Source organism: Solanum pennellii, chromosome 12, assembly GCF_001406875.1.
Source record: "Solanum pennellii chromosome 12, SPENNV200".
Lineage (NCBI taxonomy): Eukaryota > Viridiplantae > Streptophyta > Magnoliopsida > Solanales > Solanaceae > Solanum > Solanum pennellii.
This window is the reverse complement of record NC_028648.1, coordinates 725,291-743,786: the sequence shown is the minus strand read 5'-3', so window position 1 is coordinate 743,786 and position 18,496 is coordinate 725,291. Positions and strand designations below refer to the sequence as shown.

At 34.7% G+C, this 18,496-nt stretch overlaps 2 protein-coding genes, 1 non-coding gene and 1 pseudogene across 3 annotated transcripts; 3 read left to right on the top strand and 1 right to left on the bottom strand.

The window, feature by feature from the left end:
- The first annotated feature begins 3,099 nt into the window (after nucleotides 1-3,099).
- LOC107005284 (putative late blight resistance protein homolog R1B-16) lies at nucleotides 3,100-7,428 on the top strand. The gene is made up of 2 exons (XM_015203834.2): nucleotides 3,100-3,444; nucleotides 4,455-7,428. The coding sequence occupies exon 2, from the start codon at nucleotides 4,492-4,494 to the stop codon at nucleotides 7,282-7,284; it is 2,793 nt and encodes a 930-aa protein (XP_015059320.1). The 5' UTR covers nucleotides 3,100-3,444; nucleotides 4,455-4,491; the 3' UTR covers nucleotides 7,285-7,428.
- A 2,201-nt stretch (nucleotides 7,429-9,629) lies between these two features.
- TRNAM-CAU lies at nucleotides 9,630-9,715 on the top strand. Its single transcript is given in 2 exon segments — nucleotides 9,630-9,667; nucleotides 9,680-9,715. It is a non-coding gene; the product is annotated as a tRNA-Met (tRNA).
- Nucleotides 9,716-10,398: 683 nt separating this feature from the next.
- LOC107005285 (methyltransferase-like protein 5) lies at nucleotides 10,399-13,176 on the top strand. The gene is made up of 9 exons (XM_015203838.2): nucleotides 10,399-10,555; nucleotides 10,671-10,727; nucleotides 10,890-10,987; nucleotides 11,636-11,705; nucleotides 11,869-11,917; nucleotides 11,993-12,081; nucleotides 12,214-12,261; nucleotides 12,471-12,530; nucleotides 12,637-13,176. Exons 1-9 carry the CDS (start codon nucleotides 10,496-10,498, stop codon nucleotides 12,745-12,747), a joined length of 642 nt encoding a protein of 213 aa, XP_015059324.1. The 5' UTR covers nucleotides 10,399-10,495; the 3' UTR covers nucleotides 12,748-13,176.
- Nucleotides 13,177-14,959: 1,783 nt separating this feature from the next.
- On the bottom strand, nucleotides 14,960-18,431 carry LOC107007515 (annotated as a pseudogene).
- Nucleotides 18,432-18,496: the final 65 nt, after the last annotated feature.

The window sequence follows — 18,496 nt, the reverse complement described above, 5'->3', positions numbered from 1 at the left end:
CTAATTGTTTTAGAAAGTTACATGCAATTGGCTCCAAAATGACTTGATTGGGAAATTTTTATTTAAATTATATTATAGTACTATATAGAAGTCATATTTTTCAAGAAAATAAATTCGTCACATATGGATATATACGTACCTTGTTCACAATTAATTATAATTTCTTAATCACAATTTATATGCCATTTTTATTTTTAGTTGATAAAAAAAAAATATCATCATATGATCTTTCTATAAATTAAAAATAACTTGATTCTAAGATCTTCTTTTGTTCTTTAATAAAATTATTTATAGTCACACAAATGATCAGAAAAAGTTTTAAATCACAAATTTTAAATTAAAAATGTTATGTTCTCTTTTAAATTCTATATAAAATCATGAAATGATGTCATTTAAATTGAATCGAATCAGGGATAGATATCATGCACCTTCCAAGTTAAAAACTATTCAAAAATAAATAAATTATTTTTTATTAAATCTTAGATCCTTTGTCAACAAAAATGTAGCAAACACATAAAATCTTGAGTCATCATAATATTTTTTTAATATATAAATATATGTCGACTATCAATGCAATTATTTGAACTTGGCATTATATTCCAACTTTGAAGGTATAATTCATATCTTTTCTTCCTAATAATGGAAAAGTGTTAGGTGTAATGCGTTTTTTAAAAAAAATATATACGTGTATGGTAGTCTCTCACTTGATATCTTTTCTATTATTTTATTTTCCATTGAAAAAGGGTAAAGTTTAAAGAAAAGGACCTGCATTAAATTATAATTATATTTTAGTTTGAGTGTCTGAAACTTATTTTAAAAGTTTGATTAATTTAGATTTGTACTCAGTCTTTCTACTTTGAGAGTAAGATATTTACTATCAAAATCTTTCGTTAAAAATAAAAAAATACGTATCACTCCACACGTTAATCGTTGAAAAAAGAGAAATTTAAAGAAATTGAGTGATGTGTTTTTGCTATTGAATTATTGAACATTTTGAGATTTTTGCCATGGAGGAAACATAACACTTCATTTATATAAAGATCCCATATGTTAGAAATTTGTTCACTATATCCTTGAGTACAACAATTAATTTATGTACCTGTAGGTAATGAACATGAGGTGTAAATATTTTCACTTGATTTGATAAATACTTGGAACAAATACATAATTAATAATTTTGTTGAAATAGTGACATTAAATCAAGTTTCATATTGTAATTTGTGACCAAATAAAAAAAAATCTTTGTTTATTCTTCTTTTTATATTAATCTGAAATAAACCAGCTGGAAATGTATATTATACAATCTATACATGCATAATACCTATTATATACATTTTTTATATATATTTCATATACACTAAATAAGTGTACCTTGAAGTCCATACATACATTAGCAGATTGATACAGGCAGGGGTGGATCTATGCATATATTATGAGCTTTCACTCGAATTTTCTTGACAAAAAATTATATTATTTATATTCAATATTTTTTTTCTCGATAAATTTTGATAAACCCAAAATGTTTTTGTTGGTTAAATATTAAGTTTGTTTTTCTTGATACATATGAAGATTTTGATTTTTGCTTCTTATCCATAAAATGTGAAGACTTTGGTAAGTAGTTGTATATATACATATGGATTTGTATATATGGCGAGCAAGATTTGGAGAGGGAGGAGAGAGGGAAAAGAGTGGGAGAGAGGTGAATCAAATATGTTTATTGGTAAGATAATTGTATATATACATATGCAATTGTATATATGGCAAGCGAGATTGGGAGAGGGAGGAGAGAGGGAAAAGAGTGGGAGAGAGGTGAATCAAATATGTTAATTGGTAAGATAATTGTATATATACATATGCATTTGTATATATGGCAAGCGAGATTGGGAGAGGGAGGAGAGAGGCGAGAGAGAGAGGGAGGAGAGTGGGAGAGAGATGATTTGTATATGTATACCTGTTAGATAATTGTATATTATGCATATGTATTTGTATATAAATAGGCGAATTATTCATTTACAAATGTGACATTATTATACAAACTCGAAGTCAGTCCACATACATAAATGACTCAAAATCGATATTAAAAAGGGTAAAAATGATAATTTTACAAAAAAATGACCTTCCGAATCATTACAAAGCTTAACTATTTCATAGCTTTGATGTCGCTGAAAATACTAACATAGCAAAGAATGTGGATACACACTATTTTAGGCACGTGAGTAATGCAAATTATAAAAAGAGAGTATAAATTTTAGGAATCAATGAGTTCTAAAATAGTTTTAATATGAAATTATAATTTATTTCTATTTAATTTCATTAATTTCTAAAAAGCAAAATAAATTGGATATAAAATATGTAGCTCGGATATATTAAAACTAGCTTAGATATATTATAAATTGGTTATATAATATATGGCTTGGACACATTAAAACCTTTCACGAATATATTAAAAATTAGTTCAAATACATTATAAATAATTTAGAATTAGGAAAGAAATAAGGAAGTTTAGAGATTTTTAAAAATAAAAATATTAAAAATAAGAAAAATATAAAATGTAAGACGTGTATTTCAGTAATTTTCTTATTTTTCTCGAATAAAAACAAATAAAAAGACAAAGACTTAAGGTTCTTTTTTATTTTTTATATTTCTGATTTATTTTTTTTCATAGAGAAAGTGAGAAACCAACAAAGTTAGGTTAGTTGGCACTCACCAACATCTCCTTTTGATAAAGTTTGAAAAAAAGAAAAGAGAGGCTTTTATTTGAAAAATATGGACTTTTTTGAAATTGGACAACCAATCCATCAAATTGATAGCAGTATATCTCGCTGATTCGAACTCACAATTATTGAATTTTGTAAGATTATTTGTTATTTCAATATTTCTTTTTTATCGACTTAATTGGTTCCGAAAAGAGATCGAAGAAAATATAGTTCATTCAAGGCTTCATGTATAATAGGACATTGTCAAAATTATTTTCTAAGCTATTTAATTTACACCACACATTAATAGTGTCTATTCATTCTATAACATGAACAAAAAGAATACAAAACATTTTAATATTGTTAATAACTCTTCTTAAATATTTTCATACAGTAATCTGACATTAGTTATTCCTTATCTCTCGTACCAAAAGAAGCACGACGTGGACCAAGCTTAGAGAAAGACCTTTGCACTTTTTATGTTTTCTCAATTGAGAAATTTGTCCATTTAACATAGTGAGAGTGTCTACTATTATCAACACAGAAAAGGGAGAGAAATTGCTTATGTTATTATTCTGAGGGTCGGGTCTATTATTGAAAATCAGGAGTCGAATTTCGGATTAGTATAAAAAATTGTTCGATACTAGGGACCAAAGACTCGAAATTTGAGATTGAAATAGAGTTTTGAAAAATATTTTTCGTACTTAGTTCTCATCCAGAAGAGTTGAGCAAAGTTGTGGCTACAAAGGTATGGGAATAACTTTGATCTATTATTATTTTACACTTTATTTTCAGTTGTGTACTTTAAACTTAGCAAACAACCATTGATATGATTTATTTTTTTTAATCATAATAAGACTTATATTAATTGATGTTTAGTATTAGATCGTGAAAAATAATTTGGGGAATAAAAAGTTAATACTAAAAGGTTAGAAGTGATAACAACAACAATACAATAGTATTATCTAGTGGAATCGCACAAGAGGGTACTGGGGAGGATAGAGTGTATGCATACCTTACTATTACTTTGTGGAGGTGGAGGTAGAAAGACTATTTCTGGAGAAATTCGAGAATAAAGAAGAAGAAAAAGTAGCAACTAGTGCCTACTACAAGAAAGGAATAAGAACACAAAATAATGTTACTCAATTAACTTGTTTTGATTTTTCTTATTTTTAAGGACTTATTTTCTTGTTTGGATGGTTGTTATTCGTTGTATTGTATTTTTAGTTTAAATACAATGTTTGTTTTGATTAAACTTTATCGTTTAAATCCATCGTTAGGTAAAGACGAAGAAATCCATTTTATGTAACGACCGATTTGGTGTGATCGCATTGTTACCTTGTTTCTCATTTTATTTATTATTTAATAATCATATTTCATCCTTTATCCTACATTTTCATAATAACTCTACTCTATAACCTACTTTTCTTGTAGGCTTATAACTCAAATTGTGGATGTATGACATTATATAACGACACAGAACGATACAATCTATCCAAACACTGTATTCGTTAAAACAATACAATACGATACAATGCAATACAAAATGAAACAATATGTAATAAGTTACTCCTTTGTATTACCCTATGAAAGATGTTTCTTTTTTCGTGTTGTTGACGTCCCTTCGAGTTAGCTAGTTACGGTGATCAAGAAATAAGAGAAAAGATATTTGCACTAGGTGTTTCATAAGATTGAGAAATTAGGAACTTGTGGCAATTTATCCATTTAACATACTGAGAATGTTATTCTTTTGTGCAGAAACTATTATCACACACACAAAAAGAGAAAGAAAGAAATGACTATTGTTGCTATTAGTTCCCTTATGATCACCATACAACAATCAATGCAAGTGACTGGATGTAATTTGGAATCGTTCTACGAAAAGCTTGAATCGTTGATAGCTGTTATGGAGAAACCTAGCAGCATAACAGGCGATCTCGAGGCATTGGCAAGCTTGGAATTACAAATCGCGGAGGTTGCATATAGAGCAGAAAAGGAGATTGACTCTAAATCAATAGAAGTTGTACGCGCAAAAACAGATACTTTGCGAGGCAGAGCTTTTTGGAAACTGAGTTGTTTCTTGGAACAAGTGGTAGAAAATATAGATTTTATCATGAAGGAGTGGATGGCAATCCGGGATGGGTGCAACAACATGAAAGAGTATATGATTGTCTCAGAATCGAGCAAAAGTTTTTTGGCAAAAACTGAAATGAGACAAGGACTAACGTTTTGGAAACGAGCAGTAAGACACGTTGATTCGATGATGAACAAGTGGAGAAAGAAGCAGAGCATGTGCACCAAAAGCAAAGATGTAGAAGCACAGAATTTGACTCTTGGGAGTACATCTCGACATTCCTTGGAGCATGAGAATATGATGGTTGGCCATGAAAATGAATTCGAGATGATGCAAGACCAACTTACTAGAGGTGCCTGTGATCTTGAAGTTGTCTCAATTGTTGGAATGGGTGGCATAGGTAAGACAACTTTGGCTAACAAAATTTACACTGACCCGTTCGTTATGTCTTGTTTTGATAAACGTGCAAAAGTCACTATCTCACAAGATTATTGTGTGAGAAATGTACTCCTGCATCTTCTTTCTTCCATAAGTGGAAAGACTGATCAAACTCACGAGGAGCAAGATGATGGGCAACTAGCAGACCAGTTGCAAAAGCTTCTAAAAGGCCCGAGGTACTTGGTAGTCATTGATGACATTTGGACTACAGGAGCTTGGGATGATATAAAACTATGTTTCCCAGACTGTACTTGTAGAAGTCGAATACTCATGACTACTCGGAATATGGAGGTGGCTGAATATGCTAGCTCAGGTAGGCCTCCTTATCAAATGCGCCTCATGAATTTTGATGAAAGTTGGAGTTTATTGTATGAAAAGGTCTTTGCGAGAGGCTTTTTCCCTCATGAATTTGAACAACTTGGGAAACAAATTGCATCAAAATGCAAAGGGTTACCTCTAATGATTGTTGTTATAGCTGGACTTCTTTCCAAAATTGGTAACAGATTCGATCAATGGAGAAGTGTTGCTGAGAATGTAAGTTCAGTGATGAGCACAGATCTTGATGTCCAATGCATGAGAGTATTGGCTTTGAGTTACCATCACTTGCCTCATCACCTAAGAGCGTGCTTTCTGTATTTTGCACTCTTCCCGGAGGATAAAGTGATTTTTGTGAATGAACTTGTGAAATTATGGGCAGCAGAAGGTTTTCTGAAGGTAGACGAGACGAAAAGCATGGAACAAGTGGCTAAACAAAGTCTAAAAGATCTTGTAGATAGAAGTTTAGTTTTCATCCAAAGGGTGAGTAGTTTTGATGGAAAAATAAAAGCTTGTGGAATGCATGATGTGATCCGTGAACTCTGCTTGAGAGAAGCTCGAAAAATAAACTTTGTGAATGTTATAATGGACAATCAAAATCCAAGTGAACAAGCCAGACATTGTTCAACAGCGAGAGTTCGGATCAGTATCCAATCAAAGCAATCGAAAATTGTTGTCAATCAGTTGTCTATGGTTCGCAATAATGATTCCTGCTCTATTCTCCTTTCTGTTGATGATCCCTCAAGCTCAAAAATGATGCAAGCATTGAAGCGTTTCAAGGTACTAAGAGTCCTAGATCTTGCTTCGTCGACTTTGAATGCTTTTCCCAGTTGTATAGTTGAACTGTTTCATTTGCGATACCTAGCTCTGAGTGTTTACTCGTCCACTAATGATCGAGGTATTGACATTCCACCATCAATAGCTAACCTTCAGTATTTGCAAACTTTAATACTCAAGTCTCCAACATCTCTTGCGTGGAAGTATTCTCGCCCTTTCATATTACCATCAGAAATTTTCAAAATGTCTCAATTGAGACACCTCTCTTTAGACTGGAATTACTTGAAGCAACATGAGTCTATAGAGAGAAGTTGGCTTCTGAGAAATTTGCAGTGTTTGTCCGGATGGAATCCTTTATCGTGTACTTCTTCGATCTTTAGACTACTTCCCAATGTAAAGAAGTTGCAGATATATGGCATTCTAGAAGGCTACATAAGAAGTAACAAGGATGAGGTCTTCCATGCTCTTTGCTACTTAGATCAGCTTAAGGAATTGAAGTTTAAGATGAAAAAGACAGGTATTGCAAGACCAATGTTTCCTACACCTTTGATTCTTCCTTCTATAGGTACATTTTCGAAGAACCTTAAGAAGTTAGCTTTTAGAGGTACTCGGTTGCATTGGAAGGATTTGGAGATTCTTGGTAAGTTTCCTAAACTCAAGGCCCTCAAACTAGGATATGATGCCTGCCTTGGTACTGACTGGGAAGTAGGTGAGGAAGGGTTTCCACACTTGAAGTTCTTGCGATTGAAGCAGTTGTACTTGCATAAATGGATAGCTAGTAGTGATCACTTTCCATGCCTTGAACGACTAGTCATCAACCGTTGTTGGAGCATGTATTCGATCCCACAGGACTTTGTAGACATAACCACTCTTCAGCTGATTCATGTAACTGACTCTGCAGAATCTGTTGGGAACTCCGCCAAGAAGATTCAGCAGGAAATTGAAGACAACTATGGAAGTTCTGTTGAGGTCTGTATCAGTTAGTCCTTTCAATTAAACCTATATTTTTAGTTGATTTACTTGAGAAGGCCTTCATTCTCATTTTGTATTTTAGTACTTTCTTGTACTTCAAAGCTTATATGAGAAGTTAGTTCTGTTGTATCAATACAAACCAGTTGTTTACAATCACTATATGAGAAGTTTTCATTTCCTTACTTGTTTATACAAACTGTCACAAGTTGTGTGATCTCTAAAATTTAGAAAATAGAAATTAATGCAAAGGACTTTCTTTTAATTATTTCTTGAAACAATTAAGTTAGCTTCCATCACATTTCCAGCTTCGTCCAGTCTTATATCAACCAGCTAGAAAGTACAGCTCTAGTTTTTGTGTTATACTTTAGCATATCCCGTGAGATATGTCATGTAGGATGCGTGCTTCTACTTATTCAAATTTATGATAGTTTAAGTGCATATTTGCGTACATTCAAAGTTGGAGAGCATATATATCAGCTGAAGCCAAGTTAAAAGGTACATTTATATATTATGTCATTCAACTTAGAAACAAGTGGTGGTGATAGTTCCGCGAGTCTTTTTTTCTTCTTCAGCATCCAGGAAGCCTTTTATTTTGTTTCTGGTGTTGATTTTTCTTTACTCTTTAATAAAGTCAGCAGAGTAATTTTTGTGTCATTTTAGCATTGGGCCGGGTGTCCGTCCACTAGACTCAAATGGGATGAGTTGGAGTATATAGTTGTCGGTTGAGACTAAATTGAGATGTCTAGATGTACACTCTCGGAGTGTTCACTTGCCAGCCAGTCGAGGCAAGTTTGAAACAAAAACATCCAGCTAGAGACTATTTCGATGCATTGAAAAGCTTGGAAGCAGAAATCACAAAGGGATCATTCATCACAGAAGATACAAATATACAATTGATTTTGAATCAAGAGAAGTTCTCTTAGCAAAAAAATCGAATTTCACCAAACATAGCTGTTTGGCAACTTCATTTCCTCTTGAAAGGCACATTGATTCGATCATGAAGCAGTGGATGGCAATGCCAACAGCAAAGATTTGAAACCACAAAATCTGACTCTCTCTAGTACATATCAACATGTCGTGGAGCCTGAAGATAAGATGGTTGGCTTTGAAAAAGAGTTCGAGCTGATGCAGGCAGGATCAACTTAGAAACTGTGTCAATTGTAGGCATGGGTGGTATCGGCAAGACAACTTTGGCTAACAGAATTTACAGCGATCCATTCATTATGTCTCGCTTTGATATCCATGCAGAAACAACTACATTGTGAGAGAAATGTACTCTAAGACCTTCTTTGAATGCCATGACCAGCAAGATGATGGGCAACTAGCATCCCGACTTCAAAAGCTTCTAAAAGGCAGAGTCATCGATGACATATGGACTACAAGAGCTTGGCATGATATAAAACTATGTTTTGCAGACTGTGATTCGGAATGTGGAAGTGGCTGAACATGCTAGCCCAGGTAAGCCTCCTTATCAAAATGTGCCTCTATGATTTTTGCTACTTACATCAGCTCGAAGAATTGGAAGTTTATATTGCTAAGCCATCTGTTGCTTTCTTTACAGAACCTTCAAATGTACCTACTTCAGAAGAGCCTCTGGAGTCTTGGAAGCTGAAAATGAGGCAGGGTTCAACAACGCGTCTTCTAAGTACATATGTGATTGTTACGTGCACAATCTATTGGAAATTCCGCCAAGAAGATTCAACAGAACATTGAAGACAACAATGCAAGTTCTGTTGAGGTCCATATCATGAGTTAGCCTTGTAAGACGACATCTTCTTCCTCGATTTACTTCTTATAACAATTGTAAGGTGCATCTGTGTTTCCAAATACTAACGCGAAAGAAATGATACTACATTTCATCCTTTATGTCTGGCTACTTTATCTACAGGATGAAACATGTAGGTGTGGTCAATGAAGCGTGTGAAAACCATGGGATTGTTATCTGTTCAAGGACGATTCACAATCTCTACTAGATTGTAACTCATCCCGAACATAATAATAACAATATACTTCAATGTTTTTGGTTCGTTCATGAAAAACAAGATTGTAGACAATATACAAAGTTGTTTGGTCCGTTCTCAAAATGGTCATTGTCATTGATCATTTTTCAGCCTTTGCTGAAGAGCAAGATACAATAAGTTGACTTTATTTTCTCCACGTATAATTTGAATTGAAGATCGTTCTACAATACAAGTAAAATAATATTTGTAATGGACTACAATGGATAGCTTTGTTTCATATTCGTACCAATAAATATTTGTTTCAATATTTCATATTCATATCTATAAACATCATTTTAGTATTTAAGTTTCAACAACTAAAAGTCTAATAAAACATCCTAGACTATCTAATACAAAGGGGTGGTGGCGCAGTTGGCTAGCGCGTAGGTCTCATAGCAATTAGAGTAATCCTGAGGTCGAGAGTTCGAGCCTCTCTCACCCCATTAATTTTTTAAAACATAAATTTATGAATAATTTTACGTAATTCACTAGTTTATGAGCTAATTAATTTACAGTATTGCAAATCTTACTAAACTTGGGGGGAACTAGATACGCTCGGATACTACATGAGATACTTGATGTCAAAATTAAGTGTAATTAGTTTTAGATTCACTATAGATCTTGCTCACATCCCTCTCATTTCGCTCGCGTATCATGTATCTCAGATATATGAGAATCACTCTAGATATATGTATATCTGGTGTGATTCACACGTTTTGGGATGTATAGACAAATTTTGCTGGCATCTCTCCCTATTTTAGTGTACCTGATAGCAAAAATACATGTATCAAACTTGAAATTTAATATTTAATTATTTCAAACTATAGGAAAGAACAGTAAATCTACTAAGAATGTTTATCTAAACACATTTCGCTAAGCAATTACGTTGGTGTTTAATTTCTAGCCATCGTAGATCGAACTTAGACCTAATGATCATAATTTTTTTAGAAAGTGAAATCACGTTCAAGCAAACCTTGCTAGTATTATGATACAAAAATATAAATCGTGTCCCGAAAAAAAAATTGTATAATAAAAGACTTAAAATGAGGACCAAATACAAAATAGAGTCAAAAGTGCAAACGTATTTGGGCTGGTTTTGTCTCAATTGCAGTAATTGGACTTGGAGATTTTTTCAAGCCCAAAAAAACATCACAAAAATTCTCTTTTTTTTTTTTCCACACACAGACAGACAGTAGAAGCTTTAGCAGTCATCAAAGGTGAAGATGAAGCTGAAGCAATTAGAAAGTTATCTTGGTTCTCTTGAACAATTTTCAACCCCAAAGGTTCCCTTTTTCTTTATCTTTATACAAAATATACATCTTTATGCACTTTATTTCCATTTTTTATGATTCTTGATTACTAATTTTAGTAAAAAAATGATCTTTTTTGCTATAACAGATTGAACTAGAACAATATCCTACTGGAGCCCACATTGCTTCTCGTATGCTTTACACTGTATGTAAATTCTCTATATTCTCACTTTTTTTTTTCTTCTTGTTCATATGCAGATACCCTCTTTTTTGTGTGTTTCTTTTTGAGTTTTGTTTAAAGGTTAAAAGGGTATCTTTATTTTTAGCTTTTTGGGTTTTTTTTGTGAAATTTTTTTTATCTTTTTAGGCTGAGAATTCATTTGAGGATGTGAACAGTAAGGTGGTTGCAGATTTTGGATGTGGTTGTGGTACATTAGGCCTTGCTGCTGGCCTTTTGGGAGCTGAGTATGTATCTGTTTTTTGTTTCTTTTGTTGAACTTTAGTGTTGTGTGGAGATAATATGTATGATATTTGTGCAACCCCTGAATTATTGTTTGTAGTTTAATTGGAGAAGTTATCAAGGTTAGTAGGTAGTTGAGCACTATCAAGTCCCCTTATTAGTATTGTTGTTATTACTCTCCTACTATTGTATTCGTTAATTTTAGTATTACGTGTTGTTTCCATTGCTTCAGTTATCGTATTGGGCTTCCGCTAGCCCTTTATTTTGAGGATTGTTAGTGCTTTCATTTTTGTATTCTCTTTTTCAAACTGCTTTGAGATACGTTACTTGAGCTGAGGGTCTATTGGAAACAACCTCGCTATCTCTACGAGTTAGGGTAAGGTTTGCACACATTCTATCATTCCCCAAACCTCACTTGTGAGATTACATGGGGTGTGTTTTGTTGTGCACGATGCACCCCAACATTGTTGAAGTTAGGAATTTTGCTAAGGGGGTTTAGGATTTAGAATATATGTATAAAATTGACATTGACCCATATATACCCTTCTGGTGAAGGGTATTCAACTAACCACCCTTTGGCATACGTAGCTCCGTTTGGATTGCTAGGGTTCTCTATGTATGCTTGTTCTTGACATAGTCTTTCTTGTGAACAGAAGTGTTATTGGGCTTGATATTGATGCTGTGTCTCTTGAGATTGCGTATGCAAATGCCGATGAGCTTGAGGTATTATTTGTTTATGTGATAACACTTTTTGCTTGCAAGGTTGAGAAAGCGTTCAAGGCTGAGTCTTTTACATTGATTTTGATGGATATATGTAGCCTTCCATGTATAATCACACTTGTGCTAATTTGTGTTTCATACATTTCTTGAACTGTTTCATCTGCAGCTAGACATGGATTTTATTCAATGCGACATCAGCAACTTAAAATGGAGAGGTATCTTTTTCACCTCACTTTTCAGCCCCGAAAGAAAATATCTCTCTTGGCTCATTGGTATTCCACTATGTGTAGGTCAGATTGTTGAAACTGTGGTTATGAATCCACCTTTTGGAACACGGAGGAAAGGTGCTGACATGGACTTCCTCTCTTCGGCGATGAAGGTACGGTGGTGCTCTCCATATAATTGGTATCCAAGATTTATATTATTTGCTCAATATCCTGTTTTGTTGTTTGAATTGGCCCTGCGTCCCCGTCTATTCTTAGATTAATGTGTGGTTTTATTAATGTATCAGGTTGCTTCTCAAGCAGTTTATTCCTTACATAAGACCACAACTAGAGAAGTAAGTTCTTCCATACTATCCTGCCACAGCAAAGGGATTGATTGGTGAAAAAAACTATTTGTGTAGCATCAAACAGCTTAAATATGAACTTTATTGAGTTTATGTGCTCATAAATTAAATTGCTGTCACTTCTCGATAAAAACATGTTTCTGTGCACAAAAGTGCTCTGATCTAGGTCGTGATTTGGCATTTGTCTATGGTCTTAACAGCATGTGAAAAGAGCAGCCTTGCGAGATTACAATGCAAGAAGTGCTGAAGTTATATGTGAGGTACACATCGAAACAATCAGATTCAGCATTATGCATGCTATTGATGTAAAGTGAAATTCTATGTAGCCTTATGAATGTTCTGTGCCTTTATCTCCCTCAATTGTAGCTTCGGTATGATGTGCCACAACTGTACAAATTTCACAAGAAAAAGGAGGTTGACATTGCTGTGGACCTGTGGCGTTTTGTTCCTCAAAGAAAGCAAGAAAGAGCTCTCTAGTATTATAAAAATAGCAAGTATACAGAGATGATGATGCATGTAAAATTAAGGAAACCCCAATTCTGAACTGGAGCAGGATGCATTCTCATGTTGCAAGTATTGTTCTATAAAGGATGTAAAGAGTATTCTATACCATGTCCGCGTCTGCAAACTACTTTGGCTTTTGGAGCTCTTAGTTCTACTCTATTAGCAAAGGATGAGAGACAATTGTGTCTTGAGTCACTTATATTCTTAGTTCCTCTGGCATTTTGTTCCTCAAAGAAAGAAGCGAGACAGATCTCTTTAGGATATTATGATAGTAGTTGAATGTTGTCTTGCTTATCCTTCCATACTAGTAGTATTAGTATTACTCTTGTACTTTCTTGTTTCTTCCATATATGTTACTAATCGTTGTTCCTTGTACTTCGATCATCGTATTATTTCGTCCTAGTTACTGTTTCTTTTTTTCTTTTTTCTCATAATGCTTTGTCATGCCTTGTTAGTATTTTGCGTTTCTTCATTCCTGTTAATTTCTTGAGCCAAGGGTCTATTGGAAATAACTTCTCTACCTCCCAAGGTGGTGGTAAGGTCTGTGTATACACTACCCTTCCTAGACTCTACTTGTGGAATTAGACTAAGTTTGGTTATTGTAGCAATATGCAGAAGAGATGCTTGTAAAATCAGACACATCTATCGATATGACTATTTTACCATACTACCCCTTTTAATCGATGTTTAGTATTAGGTCATAAGTAATTAATGTTAAGGTAAAACATGGAAAAATAATACTTCGTCTTATGAGAACCATACAACAATCGATGGAAGTTGCTCGATATAATTTTCAATCTTTCTGTAAGAAGCTTGAATCCCTTGGAGGAGAAATGGCCTGCCATATAACAGGTGATCTTGAAGCATTGAAAAGATTGGAAGCTGAAGTCGTATGCAGCACAGAAGATATTGTGGATTTGGAATCAAGAAATGGTTGAAATCCAATTTCAAGAATACTTACTTTTTGGGAACTTCATGTTCTCTTGAAACAAGTAGTAGCGCGCGTTGTTTCCAGGGTGAACAAGTGGATGGAAATGCAGTACATGTACACCAAAAGCAAAGATGCAGAAGAACAGAACTTGGCTTTCGCCAGTAGTACATCTCAACATGTTGAGGAGCCAATGGTTGGCCATGAAAATGAACTCGAGATGATGCAGGATCAACTTGCTAGAGGAGCAGGTGAACTAGAAGTTGTCTCAGTTGTAGGTATGGGTGGCATTGGTAAAACAACTTTGGCTAACAAAATTTACAATGATTTTCATTCATTATTGTGCAAAAGCTACTGTTTCAGAGACTGATGAATCTGATGATGAGTGCTCTTGTTGATAAAAGGAGGTGTGCAAAGTCTGTTGAGAATTCCGCCAAGCAAATTCAACAGGACATTCAATACAAGTATGCAAGTTCCGTTGAGGTCCATATCCTCTAGCCTTGTAAGATATCACCTTCATTCATTTACTTCTTACGTTCCTATTTTTCTAGGCATGTTAACAGTTCTTTAGCCATTCCATTTTCAATGTCAGTTGTAATGCTCTTGTATTTACTTTACACTTAACAGTTTGAAGTTCAATAAAAGACAGTTCTTCCTATTCAGTTCTTCTCATTTCTGCAATTTTAGCAACATACGAAACTACAGAAAGTCTCAAATTTGGAAAAGGGTGCTTGTTTTTTCCTACCTAAACAAATGTTCATCCTCGAATGAGTTTAGAATTGTACCTAAGCTGTCAAGCAGTTTTGGATAGTCTCCCAAGTAGCTTCCTCAACCAGAGGATGATTTCATTGCCCTTTCACCGAAGCCAATCTCTTCTGACCTCAACTTCTAGACTTGTCTGTCTAAAATAGGCAGACTCCTCCTCAAATGTAAGATTCTGATAAAGCTTCACCTTATCCTACTGTAGCATGTGTGACATATCCTCGTGATATTTCTTCAACATATACACATGAGAATGAAATCACGATGAACACTTGTTAATCTAGATGGCAAAACAAACTCAAAAGCCACCTCCCAGTACGCCGTAAAATTAGAATATCTATGCAGAATGTAGATATCTCTAATAGTATCCAGTTTTATCTACATGATTCCTCCCCCGTACATGTTATAGTTATATATTTATAGCTTAAATCATCAACTAAGACTAGCTCTTTTCAATATAATCTACATACTGAAATTATTGGAAAGAAAGTATACTCAGTATGAAGTATCGATTAGCTGTTTTTGTAACAAAAGTATATATATATATATATATATATATATATATATATATATATCAATACATATAGCTATTATGAACTAAAAATCAGCATAGACCTTAACTTGAATACCCGAAGTTCTGTAATCAAATCCTACTCAGTTGGTAACTTGTCTAGAAGCGATTATTTTTCTTCTTCTGTAATGCCTTTTACCTCGTTGCTTCTTTCTAATCCGCATAATAAGTTTGTGTTCCAACTCTTCCATGATTCTTGCAAGCCATTTTGGAGTTCGAGTTGAGATCATGAAATATATTATGGATAATCCAATACATATTCCACTTCCATAGCCCATAAGAGCAGCTTTCCAAAAATCATCCAGAAACTCCGAATTGCTTTCTTGTTCGTCTGGTGCAGATAAGGTATAATTTGTCTCTGATACCTGATCATTACCACAACCTTTTGAAACTGGAAATCCATGTAATCCATCATTACCTTCATATGAATTTTTCGGAAATGTATTAAACTGAGGTCCTCGAGGAATGCATCCTTCAAGATGATTGTAGGAGAGATTTAACACTGCAAGAGTTGTTATAGAAGCAAGTTGTTCCGGTATCTCTCCAGAAAGGTGGTTGAATGAAAGGTCAAATGATTCTACTACCGCTAAATTTCCAAGTGATGGCGGTATATGACCTTGTAATCCATTGTTAGACAAATTCAACACCCGAAGTGCAATGAGATCTCCCATAATACTTGGAATAAGTCCTTCGAATTTGTTAGTTGAAAGATCCACACTTGTGTATAAATACAAGATTTTCACAACTTCAAACTTGCGTCCCTTCGTTACAACAACTACCGAGTCTTGGTAATAGTTTCCTCCTGTAAATGGAGCTTTCCTTGTTTGATTAGTTGTCTTCATGGCTTTCAAATGTTGAAATAGACTTGTCGGCAAGTTTCCTGTGAAGGCGTTCTGAGAGAGATCTAATATTTGAAGAGCAGGAAACATGTATCCAATCCTTGAAGTCCTAATGGGTCCATGAAATTTATTTGATCTCAGACTTAAAACCTGCAACATCGACAGAGTTGCCAACCACATGGGGAATGTATCATTGAGGTGATTATCACTTAAATCAAGAACACGCAACTCTTTACAATTGGCTAAAGATTGAGGGATCTTCCCTTGTAGTTCATTTCCATGAAGGTTGAAGGTTCTAAGTGAACATCCAATATCAAAACTTGTTGGAAGAATCTCAGAAAGACTGATATTACCCAAACATTGTGGTATCTCTCCCCTGAAATTGTTTCTTGCGAAAACTAGAGTTTGTAGTGATGTCGAATTGCAAATAGACAAAGGGATCACACCTGATGACTGGTTGTTACTAAGAGAAAGGAACTCAAGAAGCTTCAGACTGCGGAGATTAGAAATGCTTTCAGGCAGCTCACCACTAAGCCGGTTGGTGTTGAGGTCAAGGGTTTGAAGAGATTCCAATTTGCCAATCTCAGAAGGAATGGTTCCACTGATGTTGTTCCGAAAAAGAAGCAACATCTTTAGATTGGTCAGGTTTCCAATGGTTGGAGGTATTGTGCCTGAAAGCTGGTTGTCAGAGACATCTAGCTCCAGCAAGTTTTGCAACTTACCAATCTGATAGGGAATGGAACCTGTGAAATTGTTATGAAAGAGGTAAAGATATTCGAGGTTTTTCAACTGGCTGATTTCAGGTGGAATTTTCCCTGAAAATGAATTGTTGTGAAGAAGCAAAGCTTTCAGCTCAGTCCAATTGGTAATGAGATATGATTGAACCTCACCAGAAAGAAAATTATCAGACAAGCCCAAGATAAATAACTTGGTCATCGCGGACAAGGATATAGGCAATGGTCCTTGCAGGGCATTCTCTGCTAGAGCCAAGTAAGTGAGGTTAGTACAAAGGCCTAGCTCAGAAGGAATGATTGAGTTCAAACCATTCTTTCGAAGATCAAGTTGTCGTAGATTTCTAAGTCTACCTATAGAAGATGGAATCTTTCCTTGAAGTGAATTATTGAAAAGTACAACAACTTCAAGACTACTGATCAGACCAATTTCATCAGGAATTATGCCAGAAAACATGTTGAGACCAAGCTGAAGTTCTTTTAACTTGGTCAACTTGGTAAAATTTGGTGACAATGAACCTTGAAATGAATTATATGAAAGATTGAGTTGTTCAAGCTTGTCCAAGTTGGTGAATAGTGTTTCTGGGACTGAGCCATTCAAATGGTTTAGTGACAAATCGAGGTAAGTCAGATTATGGCAACGCAGTACAAATTCAGGGAATTCTAATTGTAGTTCATTGTAACCAAAGCTCAAATATGTCAACATAGGCATATTCCTCAATTTTGACCACTCAGGAGTTTCTAAGTAATTCAATCCAAGATCCAAGCGCCATACCTTCTGAAGATTGCTTATTTGGTAGGGAATAACACCACTGATTAAGTTGTTATAGAAACTAAGATATTCAAGTTGTGTTAACTTCCCAATCTCTTCTGGTATGACACCAGCCAAGATATTGTTGCTCAGGTCCAAGAAAGTGAGCATAGAAGCATTGCCAATATTTGATGGTATCGATCCACTGAAGTTGTTTCCATTGAGAGAAAAACTTGTGAGACTCGGAAATGAAGTGAAATCAAGCTGATGAAGTGTGCCCGAGAGACCTGCATCAGAAAGATTGATCTCTGAAATTGTTCCACCAGCATTGCAGACAATAGACGTCCAATTGCACAAGTTTCCGTGATTGGAAATGGACCATGAATCCAAGAAAGAAGCAGAAGGTAAGTTCATCTTCCATTTGACAAGAGCTTCAGCTTCAGTTTTTGCTGCTGATGTGATTGTCAATGGAAGTGAAAAAAGAAGAAGCACTAGTAGAATGTAAAGGAAGGTACTGTAAAAAGTTTTCATGTCTAATAGGTGTAATACAACTTCTTTGAGATTTTACATCCCATATATAGATATAGAAATAGAGAGAGGTGGACCATAATTTTTTCGTGGAAGAACCATACATATCGAAGATTCATGCATAATTTAGATTGGTATGAGTACCGCGTTAGAATTGGCCCTACCAGTACCAGAAGTGATAATAAAAGTGGGAATGTTGTTACTAGAACGAACGTTAAGGATTGAAAGGAGGCTGCACAGTGGAATTTCAATGGTGAGGTCAGTCTTGGAATAGACATCTCCTTTAGTTGTGAAACATTAGAAAGTTGTGGTCACTGGTTAAACTTTGAAATATTGGCCCAACTCACATGTCCTTTTCTTTAGCACTAATATGGTACCACCATGAATCAAATTGGCAGCATGTTTATCATTCAAAGCTGAGTCCTTTCTTTGACTCTGCACTAAAAATCAAGGAAAACTACACACAAACTTCCCACAAGGTAAGTACTCATCTAGCTACAAAATATTTACTCAACTGCTCATGCTTTGAGTGACATTAGCGTGGCGTCATGCTGGCATACAATGGAAGATCACCGTCCATCGTCTCCCAACATGCACTTAACCATTACATCA